The sequence below is a fragment of the Saccoglossus kowalevskii genome, chromosome 12 (assembly GCF_978046115.1).
Source record: "Saccoglossus kowalevskii chromosome 12, keSacKowa6.1, whole genome shotgun sequence".
Lineage (NCBI taxonomy): Eukaryota > Metazoa > Hemichordata > Enteropneusta > Harrimaniidae > Saccoglossus > Saccoglossus kowalevskii.
Genome location: NC_140652.1, coordinates 26,934,785 through 26,956,605, shown reverse-complemented (window position 1 = coordinate 26,956,605; position 21,821 = coordinate 26,934,785). Strand labels below are relative to the sequence as shown.

At 35.2% G+C, this 21,821-nt stretch overlaps 1 protein-coding gene across 1 annotated transcript; it reads left to right on the top strand.

Annotated features, from left to right (window-relative positions):
- Nucleotides 1–17,635: 17,635 nt before the first annotated feature.
- LOC144348367 (melatonin receptor type 1A-like) lies at nucleotides 17,636–18,538 on the top strand. Its single transcript, XM_078007753.2, has one exon. It carries the CDS (start codon nucleotides 17,636–17,638, stop codon nucleotides 18,536–18,538), a length of 903 nt encoding a protein of 300 aa, XP_077863879.2.
- Nucleotides 18,539–21,821: the final 3,283 nt, after the last annotated feature.

Genomic DNA, 21,821 nt, shown 5'->3' with positions numbered 1-21,821 from the left:
ACCCTCTTGCAAGATATTGATGTTGTTAACATTGTGAACTCAAGTAAAACAAATCATTTGAGAACCAATGGGTTTTTGATATGCATAATGATAATATAAAGCAAGCCATGGCTAAAAATGTATGAGGGCGAACTTCAATTACGTCAGCTGTTAGACTTTAGTGTGTAGCTTTGTTTATTGACAAGTACCGGCGACCCGTAGACCTGTGGGCAACTCTCGATTAGACATTTCCAAACTGGCTGCGTTTCTGAGAATATTGAAGGTAGAAAGACTGACAAATCTGTGTGTTTTGTTTACACCCATTTTGAGCTGGCCAACATGTATTTTACTGACCAGAATTCCATAATGTACATGTGGTTTCAACAATTTGAAACAATATTTTGATTATTGTAACCCCTTTTTCGGAGATATTTCATTCCAACGTGTACACGTCATAGTACAGCTTATACAAATAAACAGATTGCTTATAGTGTACAACAAGTTTTGGACTTGTTTAATTCCACATTTTTGTCCAAAGTTGAAATTTTCACAGAAATATATTTGAAAGACGGTATTTTTTTATACACCGTTGATGTTTACAATTAAATATATCATTACTTATAAGTCTAAATATTTTACTGCTTTTTGTGAAAATAAATTGCAGCAGCTAAAATGAGAAACTGGTCTGTAAATATGAAAATAATAATAATCATAATTTGTAGCATGATAATTCTATATTAATAATTTGTGGATTATTTTTAGATTTATTTTATTTTTTTCTAGATGGATCCTGTAAAAATTGAAGGCGGCGTGTCTGATGTACAAATGAAGCAACGAACCAACAATGCAGTGATTGGATTAAGTATTACACAGCTGGTGTTGGCCGTTGCATTGTTCATCACTGGTTACCTCGTTATTGTTAACAACATGGCATTTGCCTTTGTAGCTGCACCTATATGGGGTGGTATTGTAGTAAGTGTGTTCATTTCCCTAAATGACGTCAATGTGAAAACAGTTTTTAGTGTAGATTATTATTATTATTATTATTATTATTATTATTATTTCCACAGACTGGAAGTGCTGGAGTCTTTGGAATCATTACTGCTTTGAAGAAAAAAGGAAAGCCTGTGAGTTTTGTTTTTCAAAGCAATAAACATAAACCATAAGTATTTCTAATAGAAAAAAATAATGTTTGTAGTATAGTATTGGATGATGGCAGTTTTGATAGGGTAAGGATTCAGAGAGCAGCATTTCGATATTGAGCTAAAAAAAAAGAAATTCAAAATTAAAATTAACACATTAAATTTTTGCGGCAGACGTCTGGTCTGTACCCTTCATGCATTCTGCGAACATTCGCTGTCATCTATAGAGTATCGACATCCACCAGTTGTTACATGTTTCAGCATGGCCTTTGCTGTGTTGTTTGTTTCATTGTGTATAATGAAGGTTTTTGTTAATAATTTGATTGCAGAAAAACGTGGCGATGGTTTTGTCATTTGTGTCTTTCTTTATGGCTATCTTTGTACTCGTAATTGGTGCAGTAGCTATAGATGAAGAAAGGGGGGATGGAAACCGATATTGTAACAACTATTGGGACGATCTTACTGACGACGAACAAAAACACTTGGAATTTGAGAAATGTGAACATGAGAAGGTAAGTTTATTAAGAATGTTCACAATGCACAACATGAACAAGCCATGCAGTTTATGTACAATACAATAAAAACAACATAAGTATTGCAGTTCCTTCATATTAAAGAGATCTACAAACTCCATGTAAATCGCATGTGGTTTATAATTTACATGTGAATACAAGTGTGTATATGGTTTATAATATCGTATGAATGTATGGCGTGAAATTTCCATATAAATGAAAGCGTATAGTTTACAATCTGCATAATAATTTAATGTCTGCATAATATATTTAAATATTTAAGTATTTGTCTTTTTGTTTGTTACCTAAGACATTCCATGAAGGAATTTTCATTTTTGATCTAGGAACATTGCTTACAGATTCTGCGTGCCGTAATTTTGTGGTATTTTACGGGGTATTTTCATTCTACCATATTAGGAAATGCAAATTCCAAGTATGGAATAATTACGCGCGTAAGCGTCCTCTGCCATCGGGGTTTGACCTGACTCCACACAAAGAAGTTCGCTGATTCTGTTTTAAACATTTTGGATTTCGGCATCTCAGTGATGTATTCTTGGAAGGAAAATATGTATAATAATAAGGTTATTACGAATATACCTCAAAGTATGGACTCGATACTCACGAGGCAGAGAACGTTTCATCCGCTTGTCGGTCGATACTCCAGCTGTACTGTTTCGTGCATACTTAACCTCATATTATTTCATGCCCCAAAGTGTTGATCTATATAACAAAATTGGTTTAATACATATCTGGAATAGATGCATAACTGTTCTTCAGTCAGTCAGTCAAAGGCATTGCATTTAACTGTGCATACATCGCTCTAGTAGCTTTGTTCGCTAAAAATTGTCTTCTTTCGTGGAACTTTCCATTTGATTGTAAAGTTATACCCAAATAAATATATGAATTGATACAACTTATATTTTTTTCTTGGAATTGAAATAACTTCCTCTTTCTCATTTTTTTTAAAAATTATAACTTAGATTTTATAAGGATTCCTTTTGTGGCAGTACTCAGATAATTTATTTATTGCATTTTGCAAAACTAATTGTGTTGTTGAAATCAATACTATGTCATATGCATAATATAGGGAGGTGATTTTATAATTATTTAATGTTATTTGGTTTATTGAATCTTTTAATGTATCATTCAAGTCATTCACATAAAGATTAAAATGCCTTGGACTTATAGTCCACCCCTGTCTCACATCCTTATTTGTATTAAATATTGGACATATGTTTTGCCAAAGCGAATACATGTTTTAGTATTGTTATACATGTTTTTAACTAAATGATAAAGTTTCCCATCAATCTAATACTTGAATAATTTATAAAATAAACCGTCCCTCCAAAGAGTATCAAAAGCCTTATGGAAATTTCACAAAGCATAGCATGTTTCAGGTAAATACTATCTATTGTTTTCAGAGTAAAAATTACATAACCCATTAATGATTAAATTACAGAATAGTTTGCCTATACAACAGGAAACTGCTACGCTCCTATAATTTCCTGATTCCTCCTTATCACCGTTTTAGAAATATGAGTAGTTATAATTTTATTCCAAATGTTAGTATAAATGCCTGTATTAAATATCAAATTATAAAATAAAAGTAAAAGTGGTGTAATTAGATATTTCTTACTGTTTTCTATACGTTCTGCACAGAACCCATCATAACCGGCTGATTTCTTGGATTTAAATTTGTTAATTGCTATTTTAATTTCTTTTTCAGTAATTTCAGTATTTAAACAATTGTTGATTGTTTTAGTCACAATGTTTTTCTGAAAGTCTGATATAATTTGCCAAAATTGTTTAGGGTTACTTTTGTTTAACTGTGCTTACTTATTTCGAACAAGGTTTTGTTCCTGCTTTCTTTTTGTTAGTTGCTGTCATTAGTTATTATTTTGCATGCTAATTTGTCTTGGTAATTGAACACAGATAAACCGTCTCAGACCCAACCCGTGGAGAGATTATCCAAGTGTTTTGTATTATTGATATTATTACAGTCTTACATGATTATTTTGTTCAGTTTAATTAAGAATGAGATTTCACAGTGATCTGAGTTGCATGTGAAGCACAATAAGCTCATTATCGATGTCAACAAACTTTCATGGACCCTTAGTGGAGTTTAACAGGGTATAATCGGTTTTGGAAAAAAAAATTAAAGTGTTTTTTTTAGTTCATAAAATGACAACTTAACAAATTTATTTCAAATTGTAACAGAATGACAACAAGTGTGGTTGATTAACTGCGGAGGATCATTATTTTGGCTTGAAATCTCCATATAAATTCAAGTGTGGTTTACAATCTCTATATAATATAAATTGTGATCTTGCACTCCAGTAATAAAAGTGTGAGTGATTTAAAATCTTTATATAAATACAAAGTGAATGGTTTATATAAATTCGAGTGTGTGGTTTACAGTTCCATATAAAACACGCATGCGTTTTTCAATCTCCATATGAATGCATGTATGGCTTTTAATCTCCATATGTATACAAACTGTGTGGTTTTCAATTGTCTTATGTATACAGAACGTGCATTTACAATCACCATGCAGATGCATGTGTGCGGCTTTGAATCTCCATATGTATACAAAGTGTGTGGTTTACAATTGTCTTATGTATACACAACGTGTCATTTACAATCACCATGTAGATGCATGTGTGCGGCTTTGAATCTCCATATGTATACAAAGTGTGTGATTTTCAATTGTCTTGTGTATACACAACGTGTCATTTACAATCACCATGTAGATGCATGTGTGCGGCTTTGAAACTCCATATGTATACAAAGTGTGTGGTTTACAATTTTCTTACGTATACACAACGTGTCATTGACAATCACCATGTAGATGCATGTGTGCGGCTTTGAATCTCCATATGTATACAAAGTGTGTGGTTTACAATTGTCTTATGTATACACAACGTGTCATTGACAATCACCATGTAGATGCATGTGTGCGGCTTTGAATCTCCATATGTATACAAAGTGTGTGGTTTTAAATTGTCTTATGTATACACAACGTGTCATTTACAATCACCATGTAGATGCATGTGTGTGGCATTTAATCTTCGTATGTGTACAAAGTGTGTGATTTTCAATTGTCTTATGTATACACAACGTGCCATTTACAATCACCATGTAGATGCATGTGTGTGGCATTTAATCTTCGTATGTGTAGAAAGTGTGTGATTTTCAATTGTCTTATGTATACACAACGTGCCATTTACAATCACCAAGTAGATGCATGTGTGCGGCTTTGAATCTCCATATGTATACAAAGTGTGTGGTTTACAATTGTCTTATGTATACACAACGTGTCATTTACAATCACCATGTAGATGCATGTGTGCGGCTTTGAATCTCCATATGTATACAAAGTGTGTGATTTTCAATTGTCTTATGTATACACAACGTGCCATTTACAATCGCCATGTAGATGCATGTGTGTGGCTTTGAATCTCCATATGTATACAAAGTATGTGGTTTTAAATTGTCTTATGTATACACAACGTGTCATTTACAATCACCATGTAGATGCATGTGTGTGGCATTTAATCTTCGTATGTGTACAAAGTGTGTGATTTTCAATTGTCTTATGTATACACAACGTGTCATTTACAATCACCATGTAGATGCATGTGTGTGGCATTTAATCTTCGTATGTGTACAAAGTGTGTGATTTTCAATTGTCTTATGTATACACAACGTGCCATTTACAATCACCATGTAGATGCATGTGTGCGGCTTTGAATCTCCATATGTATACAAAGTGTGTGGTTTTAAATTGTCTTATGTATACACAACGTGTCATTTACAATCACCATGTAGATGCATGTGTGTGGCATTTAATCTTCGTATGTGTAGAAAGTGTGTGATTTTCAATTGTCTTATGTATACACAACGTGCCATTTACAATCACCAAGTAGATGCATGTGTGCGGCTTTGAATCTCCATATGTATACAAAGTGTGTGGTTTACAATTGTCTTATGTATACACAACGTGTCATTTACAATCACCATGTAGATGCATGTGTGCGGCTTTGAATCTCCATATGTATACAAAGTGTGTGATTTTCAATTGTCTTATGTATACACAACGTGCCATTTACAATCGCCATGTAGATGCATGTGTGTGGCTTTGAATCTCCATATGTATACAAAGTATGTGGTTTTAAATTGTCTTATGTATACACAACGTGTCATTTACAATCACCATGTAGATGCATGTGTGTGGCATTTAATCTTCGTATGTGTACAAAGTGTGTGATTTTCAATTGTCTTATGTATACACAACGTGTCATTTACAATCACCATGTAGATGCATGTGTGTGGCATTTAATCTTCGTATGTGTACAAAGTGTGTGATTTTCAATTGTCTTATGTATACACAACGTGCCATTTACAATCACCATGTAGATGCATGTGTGTGGCATTTAATCTTCGTATGTGTACAAAGTGTGTGGTTTACAATCTGCTTATGTATACGAACTGTTTAGTCTTCATGTGTTTTAAAATCTATATAAATATGTGTGTGGCTATATATTCCGTTTTGTATACAAACTGTGTGGTTACAAGCACTTCTCTGACTTAACTGTGATTTAAATTTGTAGTCCACAAAACAAGCCATTGATGGATATATTATAGTCATTGCTGTAGTTGATATAGCAATATCATTGATAAATGGTTGCTATGGAATCAAAGGAATTTGTTGTGATGGTAATTGTGGTGATGAAGAACGTATCGGCGATGGGTCAAAGAAGCCAGTTAGTAAAGCCAGAAAAATGGTGATTTTTAGTTGTTTATAAGTATGACTTTTTCCATCTACATGTAGGTACAAGACAGTACTAAACTATGCATTCAATGTCGCCAGAAACAAAACAATGCCTGGTGCAACAATGATTCATTTATTATTGGACTTATATGGCCATCTAACATGATATGTGTCAATTTGTTCCAGAAAATTTGCAACTCAAGGTTTCCTCAAAGTTGAATGAATTCTGGTAAATGGATATCCGTAATGAGTTTGGTACACTCACAAAAAATAGATTTAAATCATGTTTCTCACAACAATTAACCATTACACATGTACTAACCAGAGTACACATTGTGAAGCGGTATTAGTTCAATCTGTCAAGGCAAGACTTGAGACATTACATAGTCATTGTTTTATTGAGGGATTGATTGTGTGATACTTTTTGGACCAGAACACTGTCATCGTCTTTAATTTATAATCTCGTTGCAAGGGTGGTCCAAGAAACCCAAAAGCTCAAAACAATTCGGAAATAAAATACAGGATATAATTTCCTTCTTATTCTGCCCGCCTCATGTAACATTTACATTGCCTTCACCAAGTACTATATATCTACTCTATTTCCATGTGAAAAATAAGTCTATATTTTACGGAATTAATCTTTATAATTCACGTAACAAATGCACTAAATGCCAAACATTATCTGTTCAAGATATCACAGTGAATGCTAAACAAAATATGAAATTAATTGTTGTAGATATACAGTTTATGCCAATACAACGAATTCACTATGTAATATTTGTGTCTTCTTTTCAACGGATTCAACTAGAATATTTATGGTACTGGTGATAATATCACCTTGTAACTATCTTACTCTAGTATACTTTAGATAATTGTCACAACTAAATTATATATTGTATTTAAATGGTGTTAACGACTTGAAATGTTAATGTAATTCAAGGTTAATTTATTTCATTCCTCTCAGTATTGCTAAAATCACCATCCTCTCACAGATCCTCCCTGATTATTCTGCTACTGCAGTAATATTTCCGGTGACAATGACTATCTTCAAGGATTAAACAAAATACACCAATGTCAGTATAACGTCCTGCACTCATATAAAAAACATTTTTATAATTGTATCTGAATTTAGACATCACACCATAGAGTTTACTGATGGATATACACCCACATTTTCGATTTGATTTAAAATCCGTGGTAATGAATCGGCAGCTTGGTAGATGTTTGAGCAGTATTAAGCTGTCTTTTTAGAATTTTTATATGTTATTCACAACATTAGCTCAATGTGCAATCAATCACCGCATACATACTTACCTGTTATCTTTTGATATTGGTTGACACATTATATTACATGTCTTACTGCAGGGCATTGAAGCATGGACTTGGCTCAATGAGTTCATCAGTGCTGTATCGTGTTGCAGACAACAACCAGTGCAGGTGATTATTATAATGACAACACCCTCGTGTATGTGATTGACACGAACAGCAATCAATGATATATCACATGAAAAATACCTTAGATGAGAATTGAGTACTGCAATAGTATGTAATTGATAAAAATTTAATACTACAATAGTGTGTGATTGCACTCTTTACATATAATTCATTATAGTTCATTACTGCAATGGTGTGTGATTTCACTCTTATTATTATAATTAGCTCTGGTAATGTGAATTCAATACTGCAACGGCATGCGATTGCACTCTGAATGTTATAATTGAAGATAATTCAATACTGCAATGATTTGAATATTATAATTTAATTGCATAATTTTAACTATTTACAACCAATATTGCAAAAATCAAAATTTGATTAGTTTGTGTTTTAATTTGATTCATTCTGTGTATTTACCTTCAGATCTATCTGGTTCTTAACCAGACAGGAAATGGATTGCAAGTGCTTCCCTTGGTAACAAACATGCAAGGAGCGCCACAACCTGGACAAAACGTCATTAGTCCTATCAATTTGCAGGGAGTTTCCATGCCAACCAGTAAGTTGACCTTATCATTCTATGTAACTGTAATATTTTTGTGTCGATGCAAGGAAAGTTGGGTAAAATTGTTTTAATGGATTTATAATATAATGCAGTTCCCTCTGTACTATGGTGTTTTACTTTCACAGATGAAAGTTTTGGTATACGAGGAATAATATCTGCCCTCAATGTTGTTTTGTTGTTGTTGTAGTAATAATGGTTGTTGTTGTTGTTGATGGTGGTGACTTCACTGTAAATGTGTTTTGTGGTCGCAATAACTTGGATATATTGAGCAGTTTTGGATATCAAATAAGTTCGATTTTGATTTGTGTTTAATATGTTGGTTAAATTGTCAACTCAAACAATTATGATCTGATCATCTTCAAATTTGTAAATCTTATCAATCAATTGTCCATTTCTTAGCAGAATTGTTCCCACCTAAATTTGCGCACATATTGTTGAGATATATTATTGCATTGTTTTAGAAATTGTATTGTCACATTTGCCATGCAAAGAAAAAATCCTGTATTGTTAGTTTGTATCCATCTATTCATTGTTTAATCTTTATCTGGTCAAGTCAATGTAAATGGGGCTGACAGAATAAGAGTCATCTAGATTATTAATGAATAAGGTTGTAATGGTTATACCATGTTTGTACACTTAGAATATGATAAGATGTGATAAAAGAAAATCCCTAGTTCTGGGTTTTAAAAAAGATTGATTTGGATTTCATGTCTATTATGTGAATTCATAAATCCAGTTGAATTTGATTAACTAGATAAATGTTAATATTGGTAATTTATATATCATGAATCAGTTGTATTACATTGTGGATTATTTTGACATTACAGCTCCAGACATGACTGGTGTGTCTCAGAACTCTACTGATGATGAGTTGTGTACAACAGAGAAATCACCACTTCTGTGACAATAGCATATCAACATAATGAGGAACCTGGAAATTATAGGGGTAGCAGTTTACAGATATAGGCAGTGTGTTTTGTAATTTAGTCAATAGTAAGTGATGTAATATTTCAGAGAAGCATAATTTATAAATAACAATCAGGTTGGGTTTTAAAAAGGTTATCAGACTGCTGATTGTAGACAGAGATGTACTATACGCCCAGTGTCTTTTAATCTTTATATGAATGACCGGGCAACATTAGAACATTTATGTATCTTTTTCAATATGTATTAAACCAATTGTGTTATATGAAGCAACAACTTGGGGACATAATTAAAATATATGGAACAATACACCAATTGAACAGTTACATTTAAAATTTTGCAAAATAATACTAGGTGGGAATATATTCTCCTCGAATCACCGGTATCGTATTAGTGACTTATCAGACAGTATTATTACATAACAAGCTTTTGAAGAACAAAAAAAAATTACATTGGTTCACATCAGTAAAAAACATTGTCTTTGAAAATACAGTAAAAAAATAATCATACAAAATAATATCTGACAAAGGTATGTTAAGTTATGGAAGTTGATTTTAACAAATGATAATAGAAAACTGAGAATGTATATAAAGTTTAAACCATATTTGCTTTCATGTAATATAAAATCATAATAACTTGTTTCAGAATAAGCAGTCATGTATTTGAAATAGAGAAGGGTAGACACACCCAACTCCGAAACGCATACAGAATTTGTATAAGCAATGAAACCGAAAGACAAAGGTTATTTAATAATATTAATAATCCAGAAAAATTAAAATTGATGTTCAGATATTTAAATATATTATGAGTTCAGGTGAAGAAATAATAAGACAAACTGGTGAATACTTACTTAGAAATATTTGAAATCAGAAATAACAATAACTGACATTTGACTTTAGTATTGTACTTTATTGCTAACATTTTATTGCTGTCAATGAAAATTATTTCTAGGGATTAATAAATTCATTATTACTATTACTATAATACATATTTACGGATTCTGTTGTAATGATCAAGTGTGTATGTCAGTAATATTCTTTATGCACGAACAGTAAATAAATTTTCGTTTCATCAATTTTTAGCTGGCAAAAATAAGTATTAATTGATGCCAGGTATAGTCGCTGCTCCAGTGAAAATTCTCTGTCTGTAAATCGAACATGATGGCTCCATTAAATTAGCGATTTGACCTATCAGGTCAAAGAATGCAGTTTCAGATCAACTCGTGTATGGAAAAAAAAGTCGGACATCGTATCCATGTGACCGAAATCATTTATTTACAATGAAACTAAGTTGCCTTTCATAACAATTCAATGAATTTATTTGTTGTATGTTATTCTAATCACTACTTAGTAATAATTACCAACTGCAACACTTCGAAAACAGATAAGTTATTCACAAGTGAAACACAGCATGACCGGATTGTGCTACCGCCATCATTTGCTACTAAGCAATGCATTTGTGTTTGTTTTTATTTGAAATTTCTTTTAAATTATACTTTTTAAGTTTCTTATAATGTAATATTTTTTTTGGACTTTCACTCTTCCCTGACGCATAAATTAGAGTGACGCCTAAACTAGAGATTTTACACTCTACTCATTCCAAGGTGTGATCCTACCAAATATGAATAAAATCGACACGGTGGTGGTTAAGATAACAACAAATAACTGCATTGATCTAATTTGCATATTTTGGGAGGGCGTGATCATTACTGTCAGACGTATATTGACTCGTTTGAAGGTGTGATCCTACCGCATATGAACTAAATTGGCTCAATGGTTGCTGGGTAAGAGCAAATAACTGCATTGATCTAATTTGCATATGTTTGGGAGGGTCTGGTCATTACTGTCAGATGCACATTTACTCGTTTGAAGGTGTGATCCTACCACATATGAACTGAATGGTTGCTGGGTAAGCGTAAATAACTGCATTGATCTAATTTGCATATTTTTGGGAGGGTCTTGTCATATTGATAATAACCTAAAAGATGACCTCCAAAGATGAGGAAGTAAGTTTGAAATTGAGTTCTGAGAAGTTGGTTCTGAGGTTCTGAAAAGTTAGTTCTGAGGTTCTGAAAAGTTGGTTCTGAGGTTCTGAAAGGTTGGTTCTGAGTTCTGAAGCTTTGAGATTCTGAGTTCTGAAAAGTATACATTACCCTTCACTTTAGTACTAGCGCGTATTTTGCTGTTATAATTATATTTTTGTATTTTTTTTTAATGCAGTGTAACACTTTCGGTGATCTTTTGTTGGTGCGCGACTTTACTTTGTTTTACGTTGCTTCATCAGCGTTTCTTCCAAAACAGATCCGGCGTTTAAGATGACCTAATCGCATGAATTGGTAGAACAATTTCTGCAATACTTGCTAGCACGGAAGCATGTATTATACTTACATTGATAAAGGCAACAACAGCTATTACAATATACAAAGTGATCATAAATAGTACTAGGCTGTATAGAAAATCCACAGAGCCATGTAAAGGCAACTAGCTTATAGGGAGCCAGTTCCAACGTGGTTTATCTACTTAATGTTGCTGAATCCAAGTAATTTGAATCCCGCATCCGACACCTGAACCTTCACCATTATAGCTAAAAGCTATTTTCATCTATATTTTGTTTGAACGTTCTTTTGATACAATTAACGTCATATGCAGCATTCATGATATTCACAAGACATTGAGTCAATTTATAGTTGTTTTGCCTAAAGTTTATTTTCTTATATATTTTTTTGTGATTAAGTGTTAAAAATCTTAGGGTGTCACCAAGTCACAGACTTACATGTGAGATATACTAAGCAACGATTGCAAGATAGACACTTAATCTGTTTTGAACTTGAGCATTTCCCATTAAGGATCATTTGTGGTGCTCGGCAAACTCTTGGATTGTTTTCCCGTGCACTCATCAAAATCCATACGTTCATTATTTTGCTCATATTGTAACTTCAACTTCGAATTTTCCGTTCTTCCTGGGATAGCTTTGTTCAGGACCAAATTAAAGCAGAATTCAAAGCAGCAATGTATGACGGGATTAATTGTAGTAAAGAGCTATGATATTGCGGATAACATTATGTTAATAAAAATATACTTAATTCATTCGAAATATAATCATTAAATATGAGAATTATTAATATGTGCATCCACTGATTGGGTTTGAACGGATTTGTCAATGTGTCACTGAAATTTGATTATTTATCTTTTATACTGTCAACATTCTCATTTTGCTAAATTGTTGGCGTAAACAGTAAATCAACCTGGCTGGTCGAAATCGAGGAGCCCTCAATTGTAGCAACAAAAACAAAACAGGTAAATACTATAGGGTAAATATGACAACGTGTTTAATAACTGATAGCTTTCCGGTCACTCATCATTGCTTAATGAGGACAATTATTAGTAAATTATGTGAGTGTACATGATGGTCTACAAACGTCTGACCAAATTTCGTTTATGGAAAGTAAACCTTGTAACGTGTAATGTTATACTCTGGTGATATGCATTCCACAAATGTCATGTGAGAACATGTATGTGATATGGCACCGGACTACATTCCGGGTTTGTTCACGGACACGTAATTCAACACAGTCAATCAGGCGTGAAACAGCCAGCACTACCTGTAATTTGGGCATAGGATTATATTGACCAGAATTAAAATTTAAATTTAAACAAAATGGCGGCGCCCATGAATCGTGATATTTGTGATGATAAAATTGCAAAAGTGTTCGGTGTTGGTGCCCTCAAGCCTAATCAGGTACAGGCAATCGACGCAGTTTTGTGTGGGAAGGACGTCTTCATAGCGACAAAAAAAGGAAGCGGAATTTTGTTTTATAATTTGGTACGTCCAACCTGATTGGGCTCCTTGTTTCAAGGCGCGTCCAATCAGATCTCACTGCTTAAGATACGCAAATAGCCTATGCGATCCCGCACGGTAGCGTGTAGAGACCTATAGGTCGAAGACACGGGATCGTGCGATTCGGACGATGTTCACAAACCGGCAGTAATCGGTTAATGTCACGTGTAAGAGATCAATTACCCTGAGATGACAATTTTATAATAAGGTTATATAAGTTTATAGCTATTGCGTAGGGCTGCTTTCGTTTGTCATTACAACTACATTGTACTACAGATAGTTATATCTATTTGCGTCTGATTCCATCGGTGAGGGCGCATGGCTCACGTTAATTGTCCGTGTCATCAATCTGATACCAACAAAAAATTAATATGCTCCATTTTCGTAATATCAAATTCTGACGTCACCTAGTAACATGATTATCCTTAAAAAAGAACTTAGATTTGAACACTAGATATAGAGGAAATTGATACCTGGCTTTAGTAGGTAACGTTCTCGACATGTGAGAAACTGGGAATCCATTAAAATGCCTAGAAACAGTTTGTTATACCCAAACATAGCAGTGATACGTGGGATCAATTGAAGCTGTTTTCAATGCACTGTCAGTAAAGCCCCTTTCACAATTGGCGCCTCACTCGTGCGATAATTTTTTTTTTCGAAAATATTTTTTCCGTCCTGTTGTAGAAGTGTTGTCTTTGAGTCGCAAGCAATATATAAAATCGTACGAGAGGTGAACGACCACTGCACCAGGATACAACAGTCGTGAGACGTAATCGTGCGATTATTTTCATGTTTCCGGGTGCAACAGTCGTAAAACGGCTGCAACGGTTGGACGATGATGCGAACAAGTAGCACGACATATGCGTTTTGTAGCGCCATATGTCGCGCGACCTAGCGACCCGTTGTACGACTACTACAACCGATCGCACAAGGCTACGACCCATTGTGCGACACACCGCACCACCTGTCGCGCGAGGTGTTGGCCTATACGACACGCTATGCGACTTTCTTCATTACAACCGCTGATGCCTGACGAGACGCTGCTACAGTAAACAAGACACAACCAAAATACAAGCATCGGCATCAGATTATCATACTGTCCAAACAGCACACGTCTCTCAATCCAGGGTTTGACCCACCACCTTCTTCTTTGCCTTGCATGTCTTTGACGTCTACGGATGAGTAAGGCCATCAATATGACATGTCTGTCTTGAACGTTTTGGATTTGCCTTCTCAGACTTAGCAAATGTAAGAGCCTCCCATGAGCTATTGGTCGAGCAGCAGCCATGTTTACAGTATGGATGGTCCAGACATTTGGGATGAAAGCTCAGGTGTTCTCGAGCTTATATTGGGGGTGAAAACAAATCGTACAACAAAGGGGGCAAGACAGGTCTTCCAATAGTCTTAGGGTGGTACAACGGACTCGTACGACAGGACGCATCATCGTACGACGTGAAAATACTCGTGCAACACTCGTTCGGGGTCTTACGAGTGCGTGCAAAGTCGCACAACACTCGTACTGCCTGTCGTGCAATTATTTTTCATCGCGTCAGTCGCTCAAAATATCGGAGCAGCACGGTTTTTTTCCCGACCGAGATGCGACCATTTTGTCGCATCTGGATCGTACAATAAGTGGTACAACGGCTACAACGAGTCGTACAACGGGAAAAATTTCGAGTCGCAAGCCGTTGTAGTCTGTTTGGCAACAATTGTGAAAGGGGCTTATTTCAGGGGTAAATTCTCCTCTCTCGGGGTTCTCCACACTTGTCAGGGGGGAATCTCGTCTCGTCTCTATTCTCGTCCCCTTGAGGTACGGGATCGGGAAAGTCACTTTAACTTTACAGTCAAATAAGACACACACAACGAAATACGTTTCAACTCTCGTCTTAGTCGGTCAATCGAGCACTCTATAAGACACAGCGCCCTGGGGAAAAAATCCCCAAGACTCTCGCAAGGCTGACCCAAGACTAGCCCAAGACTGGACTGCCTCAAGGCTCGCCCCTGGACTCTCTCGGACTGCGTCTGTCGTGGAGTATTCGCCAAGACCAACTCAAACTCTCTTTATTCATTTTCAAAACTCTAACCAATTACAAAGCAGTAAAAAGACTCTAGGGCGTAACCTTCAATCATAAAGCCAATCACACTAAGTACTGAATACGTCATATCTTTTGATTAATCGTTCACTACATTAATAACTACGGATGTCAGAATAGCGACGGTATCTCGTAATTAGTTCCAAATCACTGAGCCAAGTTCCGTCCAAAACTTCAATTAGGCCTAGACCATGACAGACATAACACAGCAATTCAGCTAATAATCAACTAATTAAGTCGGTTAACAGATACGCAAAAACAAATTCATGACACTTAAACCACATGCTATGAATTTTAAAGTCGTTTATGTTATGTAGATCATGAATAAGGTTCGTACCATCATATAGATCATTATGCACACAATTATGCACACGCGAAAGTATTACTGTCTTGAATATTGTCCATATGTCATAATTCTAGTTCAGATCAGATTTATTTGATTTGTACAGTTTTACTATAACACAGATTTGGAATCTTTCTGAAAAAGAGCAAAATATAATCATGAACAAAGCTACGTCGTTTGTTAATTGATTGTTGAATCGTTGTGCGTTCAAGTTTTTTTCCATAGCCGTTTTTTTTTTTTTTTTTTTTTGATATCCTTATTATCATATAATTGCGTAATTTGGCAAAAGGATTCACATCCTGTCAACAAGTGATTATTTCCTACCTACATAGCACCTTTTCAGTGTACGTGGCAGCCTTAGCAAATTACTGTTTGGCTGTATCGAAAAATGTACATTTCTGAGTAACCTAGGGGATTTTATTCATTCTAGTATCAAACTCACACACTGCAATGTTTTATAGCTTTTATGACTTTGTGTTATCAGACAACGTTCTTTGTTCATATGTTTTACTGCGTATTTCGTTATAAAGTATGTTAAAGTTACCTAGCAGACCATTGTGCACAAATTATGTAGTAGTGACTCACATAGATCAATTCACCTTCTGAACAGTTAATAAATAAACGCTGCTCGGACTGATAAATATGATATATAGTAGATAATATTTGGTAATCGTAGTCCTATGTAACTATTAAACATAGCTGGACGTTTCGAGCCATGGCTCTTTATCGATAGCATAGAAGTAAATGTTAAACCGTATAGGTAGAACATAAACACGTAAGAACACGCAGACAATTTTTGATTTCCAGTTGGAGGAAACTAGCAGAAAATAATTACTAACATACGTGTGTGACTCGGCAATTAGAGTTAAAGTTAGTGACAATGTACCCTGTATATTACGATCCTGACAATGCGGATAATGATACCTTAGAGGAATAAGTCATGGCCAAACATTTTCTTTGTTTTTATTTGGCTGCTTAACTTTGAACTTCGGTCATAACGTGATTATACATAAACACTATTTTTTCATGTTGTTTATCCAATTGTATAGTATATTGGAAGATTGATGACTCGTTCGCAACACAGAGCGATGCATTTATGAAATCGAAATACTGGTACAAAATATTAAAAATAGATGAATAAAGTCGCTCTTTGTGATCGCGACAAATATAAAACATGTGTCATTTTGTGACACAGGCTCAGAAGAAAAGTATGGGATTAATATTTTTCAATACTTACGTAATTGAACGTTCGTTGAAACATGGTCATTTCATTTTAAAGTAAATCTGAGTACTAGTAAAATATACTCGGTCTTCTCAATAACACTGGGTGTAAATACATTCAACACGAATGTGAAATTAACAATAGATGGAATTGTTTGGAGGTTTGATCAGAATATTATTAAGAATTGTTTGAAAATAATTCTTTTCGTTGTATATATATTTTTTCGCCCATTATGGGGTTTGACTTGATCGTACATTTTACAAGAATTTAACGAGAAAACCCAACTTCGCAGTGGTTGTTACATTTTAAAGGTATTGCTCATTATATCTGAATTATCCACATTGTAGTTCTTTGAAAGCCCTAAACAAAAACAATAATTAAATACACACTATCGCTTTTTGTGCAAAGCTGTGTAAATTTTGTTAAACATAAAAGTAATTGTTTTCTCATTTTGATGCCGTATGTAACTCGTTCAATCCTAATTGAAATTTAGATAACTGAACATATTTTCCTCCAATCGCATCATTGTTAATGAGATTCGTTAAAATTGTATACTGCCGCAGTGACATATATGTAAGCATAATTAAGTAAAAGTGTTGTATACCTTTATCGTTTCTACGTCACAAATATATTGATTTAGGCACTAGGGCGTGGTGACGTAAAGTCACGTGGTTAATGCATATAATACTACTTGTAATTCATTATGAGAGTTTTAACGAATCATTAAAAATGCTGGCTTCACTGAAAAATGAAGTGAATACACTTTCAGTACCTATATAAGCATTAGATATTATTTCAATTCGTTATACCGTTACAATGCCTCTGTCTACAGGAGATGCCACTTTTGCTGTAATATCAGCGATTGTCTACATAACCACAACAGTAGTTGGAACATCAGAAAATGTACTGGTCTGTTACATGGTATATGCCAACAAACCCTTACGAACTGGACCCAACTATCAGCTGGTATCATTGGCGTTATCAGACATTATAGTATGCTTAATACCATCTTCGATGCGGTTCATATTGACATTGGAAAGTCTTTGTGGCAGAAAAATCAGCATTACTGGTATGACATGTGAGTTTCAGTTATTCATACTCTATGCATCTCTGTGTACCACAGTACTTATGTCGGCAAGCATAAACATCAATAGGGCGATTAGCGTCACCAACAAGACATCTCTCAGTACCAAGAGGAATCTCAACATCGCTTTCATAATTGTGTCGTGGATTGTAGGCAATGCATACGGAGTATTCAAGGCGATTGCAGGTGAAGACATCACGTGCAATACATTCCAACCATTATCACCCATATCTCCACTTGCAACAAAAACTGGCGTGGGTGTGAGTTTCATTTGTTTTCTTAGCATATTCGCTTCTTATATTGTCCTCTACTGTATAACACACAAACACGAGCTTGCCGTAGCGGCATCTTTGCAATGTCCAGGTTCGCAGCGTCGGAGGAAACCACTGGATATTGCCACACTAACGACCGGTGTTCTCTTGCTTGCTTTCTACTTAATATCATACATGCCTTTTACTATTTTGAGTTTACTCCTGGATGTTGGCTTAGCGGACAGGGGTATACACTGCGCTAATTTCGTCGTATCCCTGGCATGTTTTGGTAGCCTGATCAACCCCTTGATCTATACTTTAAACTCTAATCAATTCAATGCACGTCTACCTTGGAAGAAAAACGCTGTTACTCCCATCGTATGAAGTAGAGCGGTAATGAAATATTTTAGCATCATGTCATCTGTCTCCTATTTATTCTATTATAGTTTGTAGAAAATTTTTATTGTTGATGCAATGTAAGAAATGTATTCCCTTTTTCTCATTTTCATACAACTTGAATTCAAGTAAGAAGTGCATTTCGTCTTCAATTTCATTTTGGTTACAACTAGTGCACTTCCTACCACTGCAATATATTTGTTTGTTTTGTCCTTTCTATATTTTCAAATTCTTAATTTTGTCAACGCTGCTCTATGTTACTATCGATAGATAATTTTCATCATGCGTTTGTTCTTGTTTCTTGTTTTCGAATAATTTTAGTTTGTTGTAAATTATTTTGATTTGATTTGTGCCACTATTTGGATCATTATTCACATAAATAGTGCAAAATATTTGTTACCATCATTCATTACCATCGATCTCTATACCAAGTCTGTATTCTTCATGAACTAGTATGTTTTCATTCTTTGTCTTTATTTTTAACTAATATTTTCACATTTATTCTTTACTAATAAGTAAAATATGCTGTTTATCTATTTCAGTACAGTTTACCTGTAAAATGTATTTTCAAAGTGGTGTAGTGTTGCTGTCTGATGCACGTTCATCATGTGGAAAATCCTTTCGTTAAAAACTAGCTGACTAGAATTTGGACACATCGCAGTAAAGAATCTTTTCCATTTACTTGCAGTTTTGAGCGAGGAACTATCTGATTTAAAAAAAAATTGGGATAAGTGTCACTTACAGAAAACAAAAGCAGAATTAGAACAATGGCGACGAGGCAAAGCAAGTGTCACACGCAACGTAATATTACCGTAATTGATATAGTACAGGTAAGAGGCAAGCAACAGTAACAGAAAGACTTCCCTGGTGGCGATGATAAAATACGAACACGGAGCCAACAGATGAGGTTTCAACTGGTACTGGTATTATTATACTCTGCAAACATCAAGTACAATAATGCGGTAAAACTTCACTACTCCAATAATTAGATAATTAAACTCCAATACAATTCAACGAGATCTCCGATCTGATCTCAGTGCTGAACAACTCCCCTATATATACCCACACTGTCTATAAATAGACCATTACATCAGCATACATAATGAGTCTGGAACTTACTACCAATTTCTATAATGTTCCACTACCTTCTATTGCCTACTACAGTGTTCTATTACCTATTCAACCAGTTTCTAAACAAAATCTAGAGTATTCCACCCAGACTCAGTACGGTTCTAGAACATTCTCAGTGGCACGGAAGTGGTACATAAGTCGTATGCGACAGCAAGATATACCCAAAACCGTACATATAGTGAATACACATGCATATTGTGTGACGTGCGCTATGAACATTCACATGATTTCTGAACCGAACATCATCCTATTGTTCATATGAACAAAAGAAGTTACATAATATACGCTCACGGCAACCACGGAGGGGTTCGTAGAAAATTCACCAAAAACCCGACTATAAAAACAAGCAAAATTCTCCAAATTCGTGGTATAACACAGTAAATACCCATATTCATGGAAATGAATTGTATTGTTTAGAGGACTCTTAGGTGCAACGCCCTTTTAGTTTTACTAAAAACAACTTTATTTATTTGCATAAATATCGTACACGTACGATATTATAGTACGGCTTTTGCGGCCCGAGGTCGTGCGGCGGAAGCGCCCGAGCTTGCGAGGGCGCGTAAGCCGTACGATCGAGGGCAGCAAAAGCCGTATCCAGTCCATAAAGGTTTTATCATATACCTTATATGAAAAAAAAAAGTCTTTAGTTATGTTATTTTTCGCTCGTCTGGCCCAAAAGAAAACCTATTCGATTTCACCCGGGTTTCGATACGGGCCTTTTTACTGGTGCGGATTTATACGGAGGATTCTAAATCCTCACACGACCGGTACCACATGACGTCAGTGACAGGGATCTATAGACAAACGAATGTCACCAAGTATATCCACAAATTACGTTTTAATGAAACAGCAAATGGACATAAATTTATAACAATATTTTAACGGTAATAAATACGAATTCATTATAAACTTGCCTTCTTAAGAATGGACACTACAGTCCAGCTAAGTTGGTCATTTACTGACCGTCCGACAACGGACGATTTCTTGGAGCTGATGTTGTAGCCACAGGTAAAGACGGGTAAAGACACGTTAATTTCACAGTTGTTCAAACCCGTAGTCGGTGAACGAGAAACAATTGCTTGACAAGAAGTAGTTTGGTTTACAGTTCCAGATTCTGGCGTAACCAACAATATCTGAAATGCGCCGACGCTCTTCCGTTGAGAGACAGTATCGTCAGACGGTCAGCTGGCATCGGTGTCGCTGGGTGTATCCCGCGACACCGATGCCAGCTGAATGTGAGTATCGTAGTGCTGTAAACTTGACACGTTTTTGTGACCAGTTATATTTATGATTGGTTGTGGTGGAATGTCGGCTTTCGTCAGGGTAATAATGAGTCCAACTGGTGTTTTCGATATATTTTCCATCCACAGAATAATATCGTCAGCCATTATCGAAGCACAGACGCAAATTACGCGCGTTGTTTATAAACAGAAAGTAGTTCCAGGAAATAGACGCGTTTACCAAATATGGTAAACGGGGCCCGGGCGTGATATGGAAAATTATTGCACGGCTCGCGCATCGGGATTCCCATAGCGTTACGAGGCCGGGCAATACCAGGTATATGATAAATAGAAGATAATATTTGGTAACCGTAGTCCTAAATAACTATTAAAAATAGCTAGACGTTTCGAGCAATGGCTCTTTATCGATAGCATAGAAGAAAGTGTTATAACGTACAAGTAGAACATAAGAACGTAAGAACGCGCATGAACTATAGGTTAGAATCACAAAAAAATCCACAATAGAACAAATAACGCGCCTTAAGTAGTGAGCTCAACAAATGAGTTGAACTGTTTGTTAATACCATGGGATTCTTTAGTTCCAAGGCGGAATATAGTTTCCTCCTCGACACGCCTGAGCTGATTTTCGTTGCCATTGACAACACATACACCAGAAATAGACATATCTGTAATATTATGTCCACTAGAATTAAAATGAAGTGAAACCGGAAAATAACGATTTTCTGTCTAGTTTGCCGTGGATGCTCAGCAAACCGATCACCCAGTCGACGAACTGTATAACCAATATAAAGTTTCCCGACTTTATTACATGAAACGCAATATACAACATCCATAGTGATACAACTGAACGGATATTTGACCGCAACATCTCCCTTGGGACCAAATATACGATTAGAGTC